The sequence below is a fragment of the Protomyctophum parallelum genome (genome assembly GCF_964188405.1).
Source record: "Protomyctophum parallelum genome assembly, chromosome: 21".
Classification (NCBI taxonomy): domain Eukaryota; kingdom Metazoa; phylum Chordata; class Actinopteri; order Myctophiformes; family Myctophidae; genus Protomyctophum; species Protomyctophum parallelum.
In genome coordinates, this window is record NC_139713.1 from 17,116,174 (window position 1) to 17,135,439 (window position 19,266).

The window sequence follows — 19,266 nt, forward strand, 5'->3', positions numbered from 1 at the left end:
GGGAGTGTTTTGAAATAATAATAATTAAAAACAAAATGTGGGGAAACAAAACAATAAATAAACCAGGGCTTTAAAGTAACATTTTAAATTTTTAATCTTCCGTCTAAGAAGGTTTCAGGCTGGTGTGTGGTTGTTGTGGTCCTAGACGTTTCTGTCCACGTCATCAGCTCCATCACGGAGTACACAGATTGGGCCAACAGTCCCAGCTGGGACCTGTTCAACTGCAGCCACTCTGAGGGTCGCCTATACAGGTACAGAGAGAGTGAGACAGAGAAGCTATTTATTATATTGGTACAATTATACGCTATACAGGTACAGAGAGAGTGAGACAGAGAAGCTATTTATAATATTGGTACAATTACGGTATACGCTTGCCCGTTTTTCCTCCCGGAATGTTCCTCCCCAGCAGTGTTGATTTTGTTGACTAATACTGAGACAAAAAATGTTCGTCGACTACCTTTTTTCCCCTGACGAAAACTAAATGGAAACCAAATGAAAACTAAGCCATGATGACTAAAACTGAGACTAAATAAATACAGTATATTGACAATTTCGTCAACAAATAAAAACTAGACTAAAATGTTTAAAAACTCCACTATGTGCCTTCCCAAATGTGTGTGACCAAAATAGCCATTTAGGGGAAAGCGTGCCAGCACGCCCATGACCACTCATCTTTTCATTGAGACACAACTCGCTCAGATCTCGCCCATTTTTTTAAATGTCAAAGTGTGTGTAATCTACAATCTAATTCGAGCTTTCATTTGGTATGAAGATTGTGAAGATCGTACAGCACGAGCAATGCATGCATGGGTGTAAGCTCCCTCCCACACTATGTGCTTCTGGCTAGGGGAAACACTGTATAAAAGTATTTCTGAATGAAAACGTGTCACCGCATATATCTATAAAGAATCCGAGAAGAAAATGCAGTTACGTCAATGATAGTGCTCACCTTCTGGGCTGCTGCGTCCCACTGACACTGCCGGACACCACGTGTGTCCTGGTGGACGGATCCATGGCTGCTCCAAACAGCTTCGCCCAGCGCAATCTGCCCTGTGAGGGACTCTCATCCTGGACCTCAGCCCCCAGTGGCGTCACCGTGGGACCATCCCCCTGTTCTCGTCTCTCATCTTCACCTCGCCGAAATGAAGGATGCGTGTCCGTAGAATTCTGGCAAAGGTCCTCCCCTTCGGCCACCCCGTCCGCGAAGGCAGGCTGTCCCTGCCACCATTCGGGACTGCGAGCCGACCATCGAATTCTGTTAGGCACTTCTGTCGCGCGATTCTCCTCCACTTGAGGCCGGTGGCGCCACGGCTTCTGGGACGACGCTTGGAGATGCTGAACTTGGTGAGGCGACCCAGTTCGCACTGAGCTCTCATTAGCTCCGGCCTTCCTGTCGGCCTGTAGCAGAGGCCAGCTGGTCATTAAAAGGGTGGAGCAAGGAGGAACGCCGTACTCCTCAGAGCACAGCTGTCTGCTGTATAACAGGCGGGGCTCTAGCAGCAGGTTCAGGTCAAAGGGCAACATTGAGAGCGGCTGCAGCAGAAGTAGCAGCTCCTGGAATAATGGCTGGCTTTGCCCCTGCGACATGGGCAGGAAACCCCAAGAATGGTAGTGTGTTGTGACAACATCTGGGGAGAGGGAAGGAATGAAGGAAGTGAATGCATTATGTGCAAAAAGACAAATCATGTATGTATGTATGTATGTATAGAGTGACTATGATTATTATTGAATAGTGAAATATACAGTATAAATACCTTTTTGGCTCTGAAGGTGACATAACCAGTATTCTAAAGCTCTCAGGCTAAAAGAGAGAGCAGGAGAATGTACAGTAAATTGATGATCGAGTCACAATGCCTCTACACACAGCAAATGCATTAATAATATCCTTCAATATTCTATGGACTGTTCATGTTTAACTAGGCTTGTTAGCTCTTACTAATTTATTTATATTATGTATATGCTATTGTGTATATTTTCCTCTGGCTGCAACATAATTATATATCCTACAGTAACCATGGGAAGATGCTAATGTTATTTTAAAATGTCTATGCCAGCTTTACACACTGCATACACTGACACACTACACACTGAATATGTTATAATATAGGGGGTAATGGAGGGTGACACATAAAATAATGTGTATAAAAATACAAATGCTAAAACTGCTATGCTTCCCACTACTCATTACTAAGCCTTGGGGTCCTGATGACAAAACCACATATATTTATTCGTAGACTGTACATTGATCCATTATCTATTTATTTATTTTACATGACACTCTGCAATATTATTATTTTATTGACAGTATACAGGTTTAGTCTTTTCTTATTTGTTGTGGTATATATATATATACACAAATGATATGTTTATTATGACTATAATTGTTTGGTATTTCGATCAGTACTCACTTCAGCAGGCCCATGAGGAAGGCTCGTAGCCGTATAGAGTAGTCTGCGAGCTGGGAACACTGATTGATTTTGGAGACCAGGCTGCTGAGGACTCGTGCACATGAACCTAGAGATTGTACAAAGAGAAAGACACTTGAAGCAATAACGTATCAGTGTGCGTCAATTAAACCCATTCAGGGCGGGATCGAACCCCTTTTGGTGTTTTAAGGATTATGTTTTACTTTAGCTATTGAAAAATACAAGTGCCGCGCTACGAGCTTGTAGATTTGCTTTTTTTTTTTTTCATGAAAATGTAGGCCTGGGCCATGGCTCAGTGGTCCAGGCTGGTAATCCAGTCTGGCAGTGTGCCGCGGGTTCGACTCCCGATCCCAACGACCTTTACTGTATGTCTTCCCCCCATCTCTCTCCCCATTTCCTGTCAGCCTACTGTCTGTCCCTAAAATAAAGGAATAAAGCCCCCCCAAAAAAGAACATCATGAAAATGTCACGAAATCTTTGAATATATATTTTTTCGGAGCAAACATTTTAAATTTAAATCTTTGCTTTGGGGGGGGGGGGGGGGGGGGGGTCCCTGGAACAATTTCTTTTCAGATGGGTGTCCGCAGCAAAATAAAGATAATTCTGGGGGTCCTTGACATGAAACTGTTTCTTTTATCTTATTTTAAGAATCATCCTCAGGTCTAAATGGTTTAATCATGGACACAAAATCATCTTCTATAATACAACTTCATTTACCGGTACATAGAACCTTTCAAAAGCGTATAAACCCTAAATATAAACCTGTCTGAGTCGAGACTTCCACTACGCTCCAAGCGTGGTTACGACGCTGACCAATGATGACGTCCAGCTTGTGATCCCTGAGTCCATCCTCTAGAATGTTCTGGACCGTTGGGCACAAGTGTTCTAGGACCAGACCAGCGATGGTGGGACTCCAGGAGCTGTTGCCCAGACGCATCTGTAAGACGACAAATTCAAGGCTTTTGATTAACCCATTTTGACCTGAGATCAGATTTAAAAAAATGTCTTCTAAATCCTGACAGTTTCCAGAAAAAGCTATGTTTCTATGTCAGTCGTTCTTTCGATTTTTCAAAAACAGCAGACCTACAAGCTCAAGTTTGTAGATCTGCTATTTTTCAATAGCTAAAGCATAACATAATGCTAACATCTGCCGATACCGATTTTGACCGATTCCGATATTATACAGAGGACCACAATGGAAACAAGCCAATAGGCCCTATAGGGGCTTGGCCCAAAGCCTGTGAATAAAGTATTCAGTCAATCAATAAATAGCCTATATACACTACCAAGTGTCTGTTTTCAAAACGTAAAAAGATTTGATTTGGCTTTTGTTCTAGACTAGAGGACGAGTACTAGAAACTTTTCATTTATATTGAACTCATTGATTCATTTTTACATGTCATTTATTTGTATTTTTTCTGCTGATCAAACCGATTAAATAATCAGTATTATTTTGAGACCATTCCGATACCGATATGGCATTTTATGCTACCGATGACATCGTGCATCCCTCATGTTATATAGCGGATTTTTCTTTTTGCTGTTTAAAAAAAATATGTTGAAAGTACAAAAACTGGTCTTAACTAAATGAACGCCAACGTTTCGCTGGTCCATGCCATGCCATACCTTGTCCTCAGGGTCTCTGCTGCTGCCAAAGTGAGCCATGATCAGATCCACTGCAATGCTCACAGATCTCAACAAGCCTAGAAGACGATGGATAGAAAGGAGGTTTGGGTACAGGTAGAAATATGCCCAGAATGCAACGCAATAGCATAGTTATACCTGACGTCCCTATGTGGGGACAATAATAATATCTATAGTTCTACACTATAATTGACCAAATCTCTGTCTGTGTGTCACACTGTGGTTGGCGTAACTCGGAAAGTGTCCGCCCGAACGTTCTCAAACTTGCCGCGTGTGTGTGTCTCATATGATATCATGACCCCCTGGGTGTGCAATGTGCATTGAACGACAATTAGGACGGACGGACCAACGGTTCCCGAGAACCAAACGAAACCCTGAATGTCTATCTGTCAGCCCACGGTTGGTCTGAGAAAGACGCACAAATTCTAAATGTTAAGCTGACCTGTCGTCGGCTTAACTGGTTTGGCCCGAGCTTTGTGTAACGTTAAATGGAATGACATTGATGTGTTTTTTTTTTTTATAATATAAAAATAAATCAAACATTTTCATTACATTTCAAGAAATATAATAAAAATGACAATACTTGTACTGTCGCCATACATACAGCACCGAATATGAAATATGGCACACTATAAGTGATTACTTTTCATCTTGCTTGATGCAAAACGTGAACGATCCGTGCAGGCCAACATGGAGATGAAAGAGTTCTCTGCAGCCATAGCAGCAGTGTGCATGATCTATAATGAACCGCCATGCCCTACTAACTCTCCTTCCCCATCATCATCTCACACCGCCTCCACCTTCCCTGCTAAAATGTCATGGTAAATTCTTTATGGTAAATTCTTTACGCCGCTCACTGCACTCGCCTCATCACTGGCGTGAAGCAGACATTTAGAGAGGCAGGAGCTCGAGTGAAAAAAAGGGCACCTTGTGCAGCGCGCTACATCCTGACAGTTTTCTGAAAAAGCTATGTTTCTATGTCAGTGGTTCTTTGATTTAAAAAAATAGCAGACCTGCAAGCTCGTAGCGTGCCATGAGCTTGTAGATCTGCCAAAAGGGGCTCCCGCCAAAAATGGGTTAATATAGTGTGAGATTTATAGATGTTGGGGCCTAAATAATATATTAGAAGCCTTTTAACAAGAATTGAGCAATGTCACCATGGTCTACATACCTATTTTTTCAAAAGGGCACATTGCTGAAAAGGTGCTCTAGCACTCACTAGTGTCTATCTGTACGCCACTGCGCCTCATCACCGACTACCCACAGTAAATAGATAGACTCTCTAGCTCACTCATTCCCCCCCCCCCCCCCCCCCATATCATGGCTCTGGTCTGAAATAACATTATTATGTGTATCATAAATCATGAGCACTGTAACCATTGCAATGTACCCCCGTATACCGTAACCACCCCCCCCCCCCCCCCCATCATCATCAACCCCCATCATCAACCCCCCCATCTCTCCCCCTCTCTCTGTGGTTGTTGGAGCTTACAGGCACTCCTCTCACAGAGCAGAAGAAGGCTCAGCCAATCACGTTCAGGCAGAGTTAAAAATAGGTCATGTTTGAGAGAGAAAGACCCTTCGGGGTATTGAAGGCATTGCTACAGTACTCTGAGTTCTTCCTTATACTGCTGGCTCTTTATAAACATCACTGCACTGCCACAGTGGAAGGCTTCCATGACTCCCATCTTTTTGATTTAGAAAAATGTCATTCTTGTTCTTAACATGTTTTGTCGTCCACAAAATGTTAAGAATGTGATGTAGGTAGCATTTTTGTTTAGACAGATGAGATGCTAGATTTATTGTTTACCTGCTATCCAACGTTCCCTATACCTTGTTGTTTATGATTGACTAGAGCTCATGCATATCGACAAAACCTTTCATGACATTTAGTCGACTGAAACTAGACTTTCACTACATCCATAAAGAGAAGGCTTTGGATGCAGTGAAAGAGGACATGAAGTTAGTTGGCGTGAGAGAAGAGGAGGCAGAGGACAGGGCCGGTGAGATGGAGGCAGGTGATTCGCCGTGGCGACCCCTGAATGGAAAGGCCGAAAGGAAAAGAAGAAGTCGACTAAAACTAGTAAAAAAAAACTATTCAGATGACTGAAATATGACTAAAACTTAACAGACTATGACTAAAACTAAATCAAAATTTGCTGTAAAAAATCATCAATTAAAAAATTAAAAAAACATTATTTCATTCACTTCGTTATATTTAGCCCTGCCCCGCAGACATCGGCTGACTCTCACCTCTCCTCTGAAGGTGGCTGAGCGACAGTGAGTCATAAGAAGCATCTGGCGAAAGGCAGAACTCCACTGGCGGCCTGTCACTCAGCATTAAAGACTCGCGTTGCTGCTGTTGACACCGCCTCTGGTCTGTAGCACCGGGCCCCGAAAAGTCCTGCCTCTGCTGTGGCTGCAGGCCAGAGATGGTCAATTCGGAGAGAGGGCTCGCTAGGGACAAAGAGGCTGTCAATTTGTCTTGGAATAAATTAGACTGCGCTGTCTGTGCTACTGATGGACATCGTGGGGTCTTACTTTGGGGCTGTGGAGTAATGGGCGGACAGAGGGACAACAGCAGGGTTGGAGCGCGGCTGGGACTAGCATCTGCCGGAGACGGCGATTGAGACACCGCCGCATGGTAGGAAGAACTACGGATGTGTGTTGTTGGAGTGTGATGTTTTTTTGGCTCCGCGCTGGCACGGGTCTCTTCTTCAGGGACGAGATTAATAAGGTCTTGGCAGGTAGCAACTGGCACGAGGCGGGGCTGATTTGGGGCCGAAGCTGTCGAAGTGTGGCTCGGTTTGAAACTCAACGACTTCAAAACATCGCTGGGTTGAGTCGTGCCCGAGCGCGTGCTCGTGTTGTCCCGGCATGCATGCGTCTGACCCACTTTCGGCTTCGGGCTGGAGTGAGTTAAGCTGATGTGAGATCCACACGGGCTGCTCTGTCCTTGGTCTGTACTTGCGCGGCTCCACGTGTTCCAGTGACTGGAGCACTCTGGACTGGACACGCAGGTGGAACAGGTGTCGGAGCTGGACGGTGCCTCCAGCAGGATGGGCCCGTGGGTGCCCAGAGGCGATGGCTGGAGGTAGGTAGACATTCCGCTGCATTTGCCCTTGCCCCCCAGTTGGCCGCTGCCGGCCTTGCTAGTACCGCCCCTCTGGCTCATATATTGATCGAGAAGAGAGCCCAGCTGCTGAGCCTGCTGAGGTTTGCCTGGCGGGGTTAGCAGCACACAGGGCCGGATGGGCAACGACGTGGGCCTCTGGGCTTTGCTGTAGCGCACCACCGGAGTAGCCGACGAACATGTTCCTGGTGGTGAGTATCAGGCAGGGGAAGAGAGGAGAAATATGAATAAAACATACACATTGTCACAAAACGATTCTTCTACCGTACATACTGTCCTATTGCTTCTCGGTCGCTTAGTTGTCAAAGTATATAGTTTACAGAAAAATAATAACGTCTGCACACGGGGCCATGCTTCATCTAGTCTGTCTCATTCTCATTCAAAGGAAAAGAGGGCGCTGTTTTTCCTTTATTTTTTGACGATGGGTTCTCAGATTGTGCTTCATCAGGCCTGATTGGTGTAAAGGAGTCAATGCATTTAAGCTTTGGAGCATGCGTGACCCAGTGTGCAGACTTTTGGCGGATTCTTGGATTCTGACCTTAACCCAGCACCTGGTTCTTAGTGAGTGGACGTGTGCCTGCCTTATTGTTTGCTTCAAAGTTTATAGCTTAACCACATCCAACCTGGGATCCCTATGTTGGGCATGGTTCATAAACGGAGCTATATTTTATTTTTTGTCAATTTCACAATAGGCTATAGCTATTATCACATTTAGACCTGAGGACGATTCTACAAATTCTGACAGTTTTCTGAGAAACCTATGTTTCTATGTCAGTGGTGCTCAAACTATTTCATGTCAAGGAGCCCCAAAGATATATGTAATTGGCCACTGACCCCCATCTGAAAATATGTTGTTCTAGGGATCCCCCCAGAAGCAAAGAATTTAGTTAAAAACATTCGCTCTGAAAGAATATATTCAAACATTTGGACCGCATTTTCACGATTTAAAAAAAATAGCAGACCTACATGCTCGTAGCCTATGAGCGCTATGAGCTTGTAGATCTGCTATTTTTCAATAGCTAAAGTAGAACATAATGCTTAAAACACCAAAAGGTGTTCCCCGCCCAGAATGGATATATTTGGGGGTCCTTGGCATGGAAATGTTTGAGAACCCCTGCTCTAAAGTATTGCCTTACCACTTCCCTCCGCTTCAGCCTCACAGTGATCCTGGTCCAGAGTTACAGATGGCTGGGCAGACACAACGCTGGGGCTTTGGCCTAGAACAGGGATGGGCAACTTTGAACATGGAGAGAGAGGGCCACTATAGTTCCACACTCACTCCAGAGGGACACTATAGTTCCACACTCACTCCAGAGGGTCACCATAGTTCCACACCCACTCCAGAGGGCCACAATAGAGCGTCGCAGTCCCCCCCTCGAGAGACCCGGAAAATAAATCCCCGTTAATTTTCCTCATAGACTAAGTATTTATTTAAAGACGTTTACGCCGCGGACAAAGCCAACTCTTGTCGTGATAAATCATTACAATAAACACACTGTTTTGGGCACAACACTTCTTTTGTTGTTTTTCTTCTTTGTAATTATTTGTTTGGTCCAAAATATTGTGTTTGTTGTCATGATTTGTTACGACTCGAGTTGGCTTCGTATGACGCTTAAAAGGTCTTTAAATAAATACTTTGTGAAATGTCTATGGGAAAAATGCATTGGGATTCATTTCCTGGGCCTGGCGTCGCCATGAAAGGGGGCGGGACTGCCACGCTCTATAGTAGTTCCGCATTCACTCCAGAGGGCCACTACTCACTCCAGAGGGCCACTAAAGTTCCACACTCACTCCTGACGGCCACTATAGTTCCACACTCACTTCAGAGGGCCACTATAGTAGTTCACACTCACTCCAGAGGGCCACTACTCACTCCAGAGGGCCACTAAAGTTCCACACTCACTCCAGATGGCCACTATAGTTCCACACTCACTCCAGAGGGCTACAATAGGTCTACACTCACTCCAGAGTGAGTGAGTGAGTCACTGCAGCCTACTTACACGTGGCTCTCCCAACAGGGCTGGTAAACTGGGTCGTACTGGCGTCACAGCGAGCGTAGTCAAACACAGTATTGCTCTGTGCTGACGATGAGGTTTTGGGGCTTTCCTTTCGTTGTTCATCTTTTTCCTGCCAGTAGAGGAAAAACACAGAAATATTCAGACATGCAGAGTAGCACAAATATCCAGAATAGGTCAGAAATACTGTAAGTGAATTAAGGATGCCATGCTATTTTATTTTTGTTTGTTTTTTTACAAATTGTTTACAGTGATTCACTTTGGCACATTTGATTTAGTTTTGCCATTTTTTTCCTTCGTCGTCCTTTCGGCTTGTGTGATGTTGGTTTACTTTCATTTTGTAACTTCTATTTAATCAGGGTACAACAGAGCCCTGAGTCAGTGGACAACGACAAACCTCTGTCCCAATTTTTCTGGTCTGTTATAGTGCCATGATGCGGCCGATTTTTGCCGACTTTATATTACTCATTTACACATTTGGTCCATGCATCACGCAAATCGGTATACACTATCTCTATAGTTATGTGATCAACACGGACCTGTACGCTTCCCCATATTCCATCCCCATTGGCCTTCCAAAGTTTGCAGGATTGGTCCGTTTTGAATAAAATCCCTCAAATCATTTGTATGCACATTCCCACTAGGCAGAGGAAGAAATGCCACTTGAAATTTTTCACATCAGCCTCACGGTGGCACTATAACTGGCCCATTTGTGTTTTACCTATAACTGCAACTTTGTATGCACACTCCCTACAGGTCATGGGAAAACCTTTGACCTGCATTTTTCACATCTGCTCTTGATAGTGCCACCAGGACTCTGGCTTTTATATTAATCCGTCAGATTTTATCCAAATCTCACACAAATCGGTACACATGATCTCTATAGTCATATGATCAACACAGGTCTGTTTGATTTCTCATATTCCATCCTGATTGGCCAAGATTGGCTTCCAAAGTTTTCAGTTTTGTACAAATGCCGCAAGACATTAACACAGCGTCTGATTGCGATGAAACGGTACACGCATATTCCCACTATAGGCTGAGGTAGAAATACCACTCGACTTTTTCCCCAAAACACTCCTATCCTTGTGGAGGCCTGTGCCCAGAGGTGATTTTATGTGTCTGTACAGTATGTCTCTCCTACCTACTCAGTCAACACACATTTGCACTCAAATGACACTCGAAAAGCTTTTTGTTTGTGTGCTTTGTCCTTTTGAAGTTTTGACAAATATACAGTATGTCCATGTACAGCTGCATTTTCGTCAATAAAAACATCAATCAATCAAATCTACAGTAATGATTTTGTATCAAGGTTTTTTTTTTTTTTTTTTTACAATCCCATTACCTTAACTTCGTCCTTTTGCCGCGCCTCTTTCCTTTGACCGGAAGACAAACAGTGGGGTGGGAGCAGGTTGGGGGCGGGGCTGCCTCGCGGGGGGTGTCCATCAGCACAGCTGGGGACAGCGTTGGACCAGGCGGGGCTGGGCGACTGGGAGGGCGGCTCACACGTCACCAGCTTGTAGTACTTCTGATTGGTGCCCGTGGCCAGCGTGGCCTGGCTCTGGAGACACGCATTCAGGTCCGACACCTCCAGAGAAGAGGACAGAACCTGGGACGGAAGTACATTTACATATTAACCCATTTAGACCTGAGGACGATTCCACACATTTTCTGCAAAACCCATATTTCTATATCAGTGGTGCTCAAACTATTTCATGTCAAGGACCCACAGAATTATATATGTATGTGTAGGGCAACCCCCATCAGAAAATATGTTATTCTAGGAACCCCCCAGAAGCAAACATATGAGTTAAAAGCGTTCGCTGTGAAAGAATATATATTCAAAATATTCAGATCTACAAGCTCATAGCACGGTGCCGCGCTATGAGCTTGTAGATCTGATATTTTTCAATAGCTAAAGTTTATAATAATTGTTAAAACACCAAAAGGGGTTCTCGCCCGAAATGGGTTAAATAAGTACCAGCGTGGCCTGGCTCTGGAGACAGGTCCTCCAGAACCTGGGACGGTGGTGTAAGTACTTATGTACTTATTTACTTATTAAGTACTGTTACCTGTAAGTGCAATGTCGAGGGTATTTGTACTTTACTTGGGTATTTCCAATTTCCAATGTTTCTCCTTCTACTCCACTACGTCTCGGACACAAATATAATACTTTTTACTCCACTACATTTATGTGAAAACATTAGTTACTAAGTTAATTACTTGTAAATTTGGATTATTATTACAAAACTATACATTACCCACTTCAGCCCTATACAGTATACATATTTTGGCCATTTGAAAATAGCCAATCTACAAGCTCACAATGCGTCGCATCATCGCGATGCATTGTGAGCTCGAAGATCGGCTATTTTCAAAAGATTCGTATACAATTGAAAACATGAAATGGAACATTCTGCATAATCAGTACTTTACCTTTAAGTACATGTTGACTTTTGTACTTTTACTCAAGTAATTGTTGAATTCCGGGCCTTTTACTTGTAACGGGACTATTTTCTACATTGCAGTATTGGTATACTTTTACCACTGACCTGGGACAGTGGCCCCGGGGGGTACAGGTTACAGTTGCTGTCGAGACCCCGGCAGGGGGGAGACTGCAGGCGGGCCGCAGAGGGCCCCATATCCACCTCTGCTTCCAGGGGAGCGGAGACCGTCCAGTCCCCCGTTTTTCGGACGTCCGTATCGGGGGGAGTCTGCTGGGAAACAGGCCGGAGGTTGAGGAAGACCGATCCGTCCGCCGACGGCGAGAGCTGCATGGCATGGCTGCTGAGGTCGCGAGGGACCGAGGGGTTGCTGCTCTTGCTGTAGATGGTGTAGAAGTTCACCAGGACGCCGTCGGAGCTGTTACTGGACGAGTCACTGACAGACTCTGCCGCGTGCCCGTTTAACATCTCCGAGCAACATTTGTGTTGGCCGGCATTGACGCAAGACCTGTGGTCCTTCTTCGTCTCATTTAGTCTGGCCCACTCCTGCTCTCCGCAGTCCTTTAAAATGGCACGTGATCTCCGGACGAGAAAGCACTGGCACGCTGGGAACGTGTCCAGCAGCCGGCCGGTTTGGTTGGAAAGCCAGCCGCCGTCCAGCGGACCCACCTCTTTGCCCCACACGCCGTCCACGTCCCCACGACGAGGCGTCCCGGAACGACAGGAAGCATTGCTCAATGCCCAGTTGGAGTTCCCGTGCAGCACGAAGGAGGAGTCCTCGTGGTATCTGTGCAGGTTGTCTCCCTCGCTGTCTTCATCTTCCTCGTCCTCGTCCAACTCGGTACAGGGTAAGAAGGAGTTGCGTGATCGCAGACAAGCCCCGGCGCCAGCGCTACCTTTCCTCCCGTGACGACGGGAGCCGACGTGCGCAGTAGGCGGCACCGACGCCTCCCCCGGCGATGAGGAAGCAGAGTCGTCCCTGCCACTGCTGTCACTGGCTCCTTCCTCCTCCACTCGGTCCTCTTTGAGGCTGCCATCGCTGCTGGAAACGTCCCTGCGGCTACTAGAAGAGGCAGGCTCTCTGCGGAGCGAGCCTTGCTCCGGCAGGGAGACGGCGCGGCCCGCGGTGCACAGGCGGCCCGGCTTGTTCGACGAGCCGCATCTTCCTGCCTGGATGGGAAGCTGCCAGGCGGGTAGCTGAACAGAGAAGTGGCACGCTATCAGGGTGTCCCCCGATAGGCTGGAGGCCCTGATCATTGATTAGACTTTACGATGTGTCATAATGGTGTTGGTAGCCGTCTTCGTGGGTTTTATTGGGAGAACTACCTGAATGGGACAGAAATGCAACGCTCAATAAATATTATACTGTATCGATCACAGATCAAATTCAAAAGTTCAACGTGTCTGGTTAACCAACCATGAAATGGTAAAAACACTCCAAGCTTAGTAGCCTAAACTTGAGTAAACCTGATCTCTTCGGGGGAAATAGCAGATCTACAGGCTCCCGACGTGCTGCGTTCAGAATCATCGGATTCGCGAGAGAATAGGCCAGGGATTCTATAGTAGGTTTCAAGTGGTTAAGTTGCGAGTGACTACTACTGAAGCTAGCTAGGCTAGCTTCAGTAGTTCTCAAAGTGGGGTCCGGGGACCCCCAGGGGTCCTTGGGAGGGTTCCAAGGAGTCCACAGCAAAAGTAGTTAACATAGCATCAAACTATTCATCAAACTATTTGTGAAAATATTTGAAAAACATCGAAAATGTTTGGACACTTTTAACACAAATCTTCTCTTCTGGGGGTCCCCCCGGCTGGCACAATATGTTGTCAGATGGGGGTCTGCGGCCAAATATCATATCAATTTGGAGTCCTTGAAAAGGTTTGAGAACCACTGAGCTGGACAATGCAGTAGGATATAGGATATTATTCCAAATGAAAACTATTAGAGTTCATATTTTGGTGAAGAGTGTGGGGCAATGGCTTCTTTATTCTCATAACTGTTGGACAGGTTGGGGAAGAGAAGATAAATGTTTGTTGTTCTAAGGAGGCTGGGGAGTGGGGTTGAAATCTTAGGACTGCAGCAGATGGACGGACAGCTGGTGTGTTGGCTGTGGCAAGGAGTTGTCTAGAGGACTGGAATCCATCTGCTGACGCATGGCGCCTGAACTGGCCTTAGCTTTCTTCTACTGATACTAGTGAACATATGAATGAATTGGCTTCGGGTCACATGGTATACTGTACATCCCATTCATGCAAATTCAAGGTACACCTTTTATTTTCAAAAACCAAAAGTTGATATCAGTGCCCTATTATATAAAAGACACTTTTATAGGACACTTCCTGCACGTCACGTTAAGGCAGTCTAACTACCGCTGTAATCAGGCAGTATATAGATTCGTTGTTGACCCACCAGTGTTAAGAGCATTAAGAGTAATTATTATTGGCATTATTCAAAAATAGATCATTTTAAAAGAAAATGTATATATGTGAACATTTCCACCTATAAATGGCACGCCCCAAATAGAGACACCAGGGTTAAAGTGATGGTTAACACCAACAGTCAGAAGTACCAGTGGCGTGCACCGACATTTAGAGGGGCAGGTGCTCAAGTGAAAAAAGGGCACCTTGTGCATCGCGTGGAACCGGATGGTTGCCTTAATAGTGTGAGATTTATAGATTTTGGGACATAAATAATATATTAGAAGCTTTTTATCAAGAATTAATCAATGTCAACATGGTCCACAATACTGACTGTACAGTGTACACTGACTGTACACAAAAAAAATCTTCAATAGGGAACATTGCTGTCCAGAGGGCAAAGGGCAGGTGCTCTAGCACCACCTAGTGTCTATCTGTGCACGCCACTGAGAAGTACAGCGGTATACAGGGGGAAAAGAGCATCACAGAACAGTTAATGAGTCAGTCTGCGTCCCCCAAGTATAGCCACCATCGCACAGGCCACAGGACACATCTAGTCAGTGTCCTGAGTCCTGACCTACAACAGTATTGTCTGCACCCAGCCTTCAGCAGCACAGCCTACCCTCCAACAACATGCAACCATTATCATGAATACCCTCTTCCCCTCTTTCTCCCTGCATGCCTGGGCCAGCAGCCGTCATCCACAATTACGCTTAATTCAAATTTGAAGCTATTTTGGCCGTTCGACACCGCCGTACAGCGAACAATTCAGGCTTTCCTCGGCTGTCTCTGCAGACAAACGAACGGCTCAGGCTTTCCTCGGCTGTCTCTGCAGACTCTGCACTACATGTAGGGCAGCTCCACTGCAGAGATCCGCTGCTGGCACAGCCCAGTGTTCTACATTGCCTTAATTAATGTAAAACTTTTACATTAAATTAACATAAAATGTGCTTCCCTATTCATTCAACTATATATTTTGATTAAATAGATAAATACATCAGTCACACATTTGATGCATGTATACCAGTAATGTTTCTTGATGTTAGTGAACAAGCCATGCTTCAAACTATCATGACAAAACAATGTTTTGCTTTATCAAAGACATTCTGGCCTCTCTCCATTGGCTCCCTGTTAAGTTTAGAATAGATTTTAAGGTGCTTTTATTTGTTTTAAAACACGTCACGGCCTCTCACCCTCCTACCTCTCTGACCTAAATGCAAGCTGCTGCTGGTCGAGCTCACGACTAGTAAGAGGAGCAGGGGTGATTGTGCTTTTGCGGCTGCAGGCCCCAGGCTCTGGAATTATGCTGCCTGTTCTCCCTTGCTTTTAATTAGCCCTTCTCTAAATCCCACCCCAAATGGTTTAGCAACTGTTGCTATGCAGGTCAAGCTTTCGCCACCTCATAGCTGTCAATGTTATTTTGCATGTTCTTGAACATTTACACGGCTTAACGTCGGGAAAGTTACACGACTGACCCACCCAGGTGATGGCAATAATACTGATCGTATAGTCTTGCCATGCAACATGAAAATTCCTGTCGGGTGGTCATCAAAAGTCCCTCTGTCATTTCCTCATATGTCTAGTTTATTTAAATAATGTCATGCACATTTGCCCAGTGCAGTATTGCAGGCCTTGTTGTCTAGATTTAGAAGACATTTTGAAGGTTTCGCTTCTGAAATGATCCATTATTTATATGGAGAAATCCATATGAGAAATCCTTGACCTGTCTCCTCGCTGCTAACGTGCCTATTGGACAAGTATGGGCAGAGATGGGCAGTATTTGAAATACGTATTTGAAATACTTTTTTTGTAATTTGTAATTTGTATTTCACTGGGATGGAAGAAATGAGATGTATTTTGTATTTAGATACATTTTTTGACCCAGTATTTTGTATTTTGTATCAAAATACATTTTCAATGTATTTTGCCCCAGTATTTGAAATACATGTATTTGAAATACGTATTTGAAATACTTTTTTTGTATTTTGTAATTTGTATTTTGCTGGGATGGAAGAAATGAGTTTTGTATAGATACATTTTTTGACCCAGTATTTGGTATTTTGTATCAAAATACATTTTCAATGTATTTTGCCCATCTCTGAGTATGGGTTGGGACTTAGCGAAGGGCTAATTTCACCTGATCTCTCTTCTGTGTCTTCTGATTTCGTGCTCTGTGCTATTGTATACCCTTGTTATATATGTTATTGTCTCTTCCATGTCTCCTGCCTTTTTCTTTTATCTTTGCTTTATATTGCTATGTTCTGTTGTTGTTGTTTTTTTTACCCTGTTCAGCACTTTGGTCAGCCTTGGCTGTTGTAAATGTGCTATACAAATAAAGTTTGATTTGATTTTTTTTATTGATTATTGGAGGGAACTGAAGGCTACTACAGTAAGTATGACAATTAAAGTCAGACTAGATTTGTAGATAATGGATATGATGCGTGTGTGTGTGTGTGTGTGTGTGTGTGTGTGTGTGTGTGTGTGTGTGTGTGTGTGTGTGTGTGTGTGTGTAGTAGCTCGTATCTAAATGAGTGGCTGTTCAAAGGTTCTGTGCCGCAATTCAAGTTTAGTAACATGCAACTATCCATCAGTCTATAGGACTGTCAAACTGTACTATTAATTTGGGCATAAATGGTGAACGATCTTTTGCAGATGACTATGAAGAGGCCGGGGAGCCTTAACTCCTCACAACACTCACCAAACTTCTATAATGGCAACAGTCATGCCCACTTGCCCCTAGTTTGTATATGGACCCAACGTACAGTACCACCATTATTACCACCATGTGTTTATTAATCCACATATTCATGGTATTTTGTTCATGCTAAAAGACCCAAAGTATATAACACAATTTTACAATGAAGCTAATACGCCTACATTTGGTGATTTGTTTAACCACTTGTTTCAAATAGAATGATCAATCAATGATGATCAATAGATGATCTGCAAGCTCACGACACGCCACAGTCGCAACGCGGTGTGAGCTTGTAGATCGGCTATTTTCGGCACACGACACCATCCATACCACAAGGTATAACTCAGGCATTATAGAGACTGAATCAAAGGGATGTGAGTGACTGATGAATCCAACTGCACTGGACATTAAATATCCAGTGATGGCTGATCTGGTCTGACACAAATTTTGTGCCAGATCAGATCAGCCATCAGTGGACATTTATGTCATATCAGATCAGCCGCCGTGCATGAGAGAGAGAGAGAGGTCATTGCACTAACGGGACCATGAGACTCTTCCCGATGTCCATCCTGCCTGCTACCCTCTCTCTCGCTGCGTGGTAACTGTGGTGGACCGTGGGCAAAGTAAGCTACTCATACTGACCCCGGGGCAGACCAAGGCGCAGTTGGAGGAAACTGGAGAGGGAATTAAGTCTGGTGGAGCTGTTGCCCCCGCGCCCCCGACTACGGATAAGCGGTTGAAGATGGATGGATGGAAGTAGGCCAAAAAACACAAATACTCAAGTAAAGAAGCTACAAATACTCAATAATATACTATATTATTATTACTACTATATTACTATATACTATATTAGTATTTATACTAAATACTATAACAATGTAGGTTAAGTACAGTGAGTGCTCAAATGACTGTCCACTAGTCCACAGTCCCAGAAACCTATTCTCAGTAATGGCCAATGGCAGGATAGCACATCAGCAGCAATGGGGAATCTGACATTCATTCGGGCAAAGACAAGAATGCCCAAATGAAAATGCCAAATGTGATGACATATAGGCTATACAGTAGGCATTCTAGGCAATCATGGTCAACTAAAAAAATATAGCCTATTTTGTAAGGGGCAACTTGTTAGGCAGATGAGAATACTCCTTGGAGACGTGCCAATGAACAATGTCAAATGAAATAAGTATCTTTCTCTCGCGCACACACACGCACACACACAAACACACACACATGCACACACACACACACACACACACACACACACACACACACACAGTCTGCATGTGACACACAGCATTTCTTCCAACACACACATTTTGCCGTGCAATAGCTATGGACTCGACTGGAGTATATGGCTATAGAGTATAGACTATGTGACGGCCGACAGTGACACATCTTATTATTAATAATGTATAGTGGTAATTCAAAGCTTAGCCTACCTTTTACATACAATTACATAGAGCGCCTGCAAGAGCGCATGCAGTCCGCACTGCCGTTTGCAGCACCACAAATAATTATGCACAAACATGACTTCAAATCCTACTTCAAAGCGTTGCAATTTATTAAAACGCGCTGGAATCCCGACCCGTTGACCTCTACCACATTTTCATCATTATCTCGTTGCGTTCATTAGCCTGCTTATGTGCATATAGTGTGCTAGAGAGAGATGACATAAAATCATAGATATAATAGCCATGATATAGCTGGAATCAAATACCCACATCATGCCAAATAAACATGCAGCATGTCCTATATCTATGAACTATGAAACATCCTATCTATAGATTATCTACAAGCTTTTGACAAGCCATGAGTAGCCTATACCGGGCGGTGACAAGCACTCGGATATTCCCTCACCTCGATCAGCACATCTCTTCTTCAGGAGGATGATAAGGTGGTCCACGGACCTCCACGCTGCTCCTTCAGGAGGATGATAAGGTGGTCCACGGACCTCCACGCTGCTCCTTCAGGAGGATGATAAGGTGGTCCACGACACGTACCGTCCACGCTGCTCCTTCATCAGAGTTCAGACAGCCTGGATACAGCTGGACGGACCTCGCCGGGTCTGTCGGAGACTCTTCGGAGTTATTGCGTCACGATGGCTTTAACCAATGATCGCAGAGCGCCTGTGTCGAGCTCAGCGATGAGATGGCAACAATAAACAGCTCAGTCAAAACATTAAAGATAATCTCCGCCAGAACTGAAGGCAATCAATTCAATTCAATTCAAAGGGCTTTATTGGCATGAGAAAACATACGTTTACATTGCCAAAGCAGAAAGAACAGTACAACAATACAGCAATACAATCAAAACAAAAACAAAAATTATGTACTTTGTCAGATTCTTCAATAGATCAACTTCTATGTTCAAGATCACTCGATGCAGGTATAGTGCAGGCATATACACAATGATTAGTCTTTACGGTGGTTGTGTTCCATTTGATATCCTTCTCCTATCACAGCAACTCACAAATCTTGCTGCTGTGTTTGCACATTGT

General features: G+C 44.4%; 1 protein-coding gene across 1 annotated transcript; it reads right to left on the reverse strand.

The window, feature by feature from the left end:
• Positions 1-83: 83 nt before the first annotated feature.
• LOC310878852 (AP-4 complex accessory subunit RUSC2) lies at positions 84-18,677 on the reverse strand (the record flags this gene model as incomplete). Its single annotated transcript, XM_083793269.1, has 12 exons — positions 18,627-18,677; positions 11,771-12,988; positions 10,564-10,827; positions 9,204-9,330; positions 8,340-8,420; positions 6,324-7,388; positions 4,053-4,129; positions 3,189-3,363; positions 2,409-2,514; positions 1,755-1,801; positions 950-1,628; positions 84-243 (listed from the first exon to the last, which is right to left on the reverse strand). Exons 2-12 carry the CDS (start codon positions 12,917-12,919, stop codon positions 84-86), a joined length of 3,930 nt encoding a protein of 1,309 aa, XP_083649395.1. The 5' UTR covers positions 12,920-12,988; positions 18,627-18,677.
• Positions 18,678-19,266: the final 589 nt, after the last annotated feature.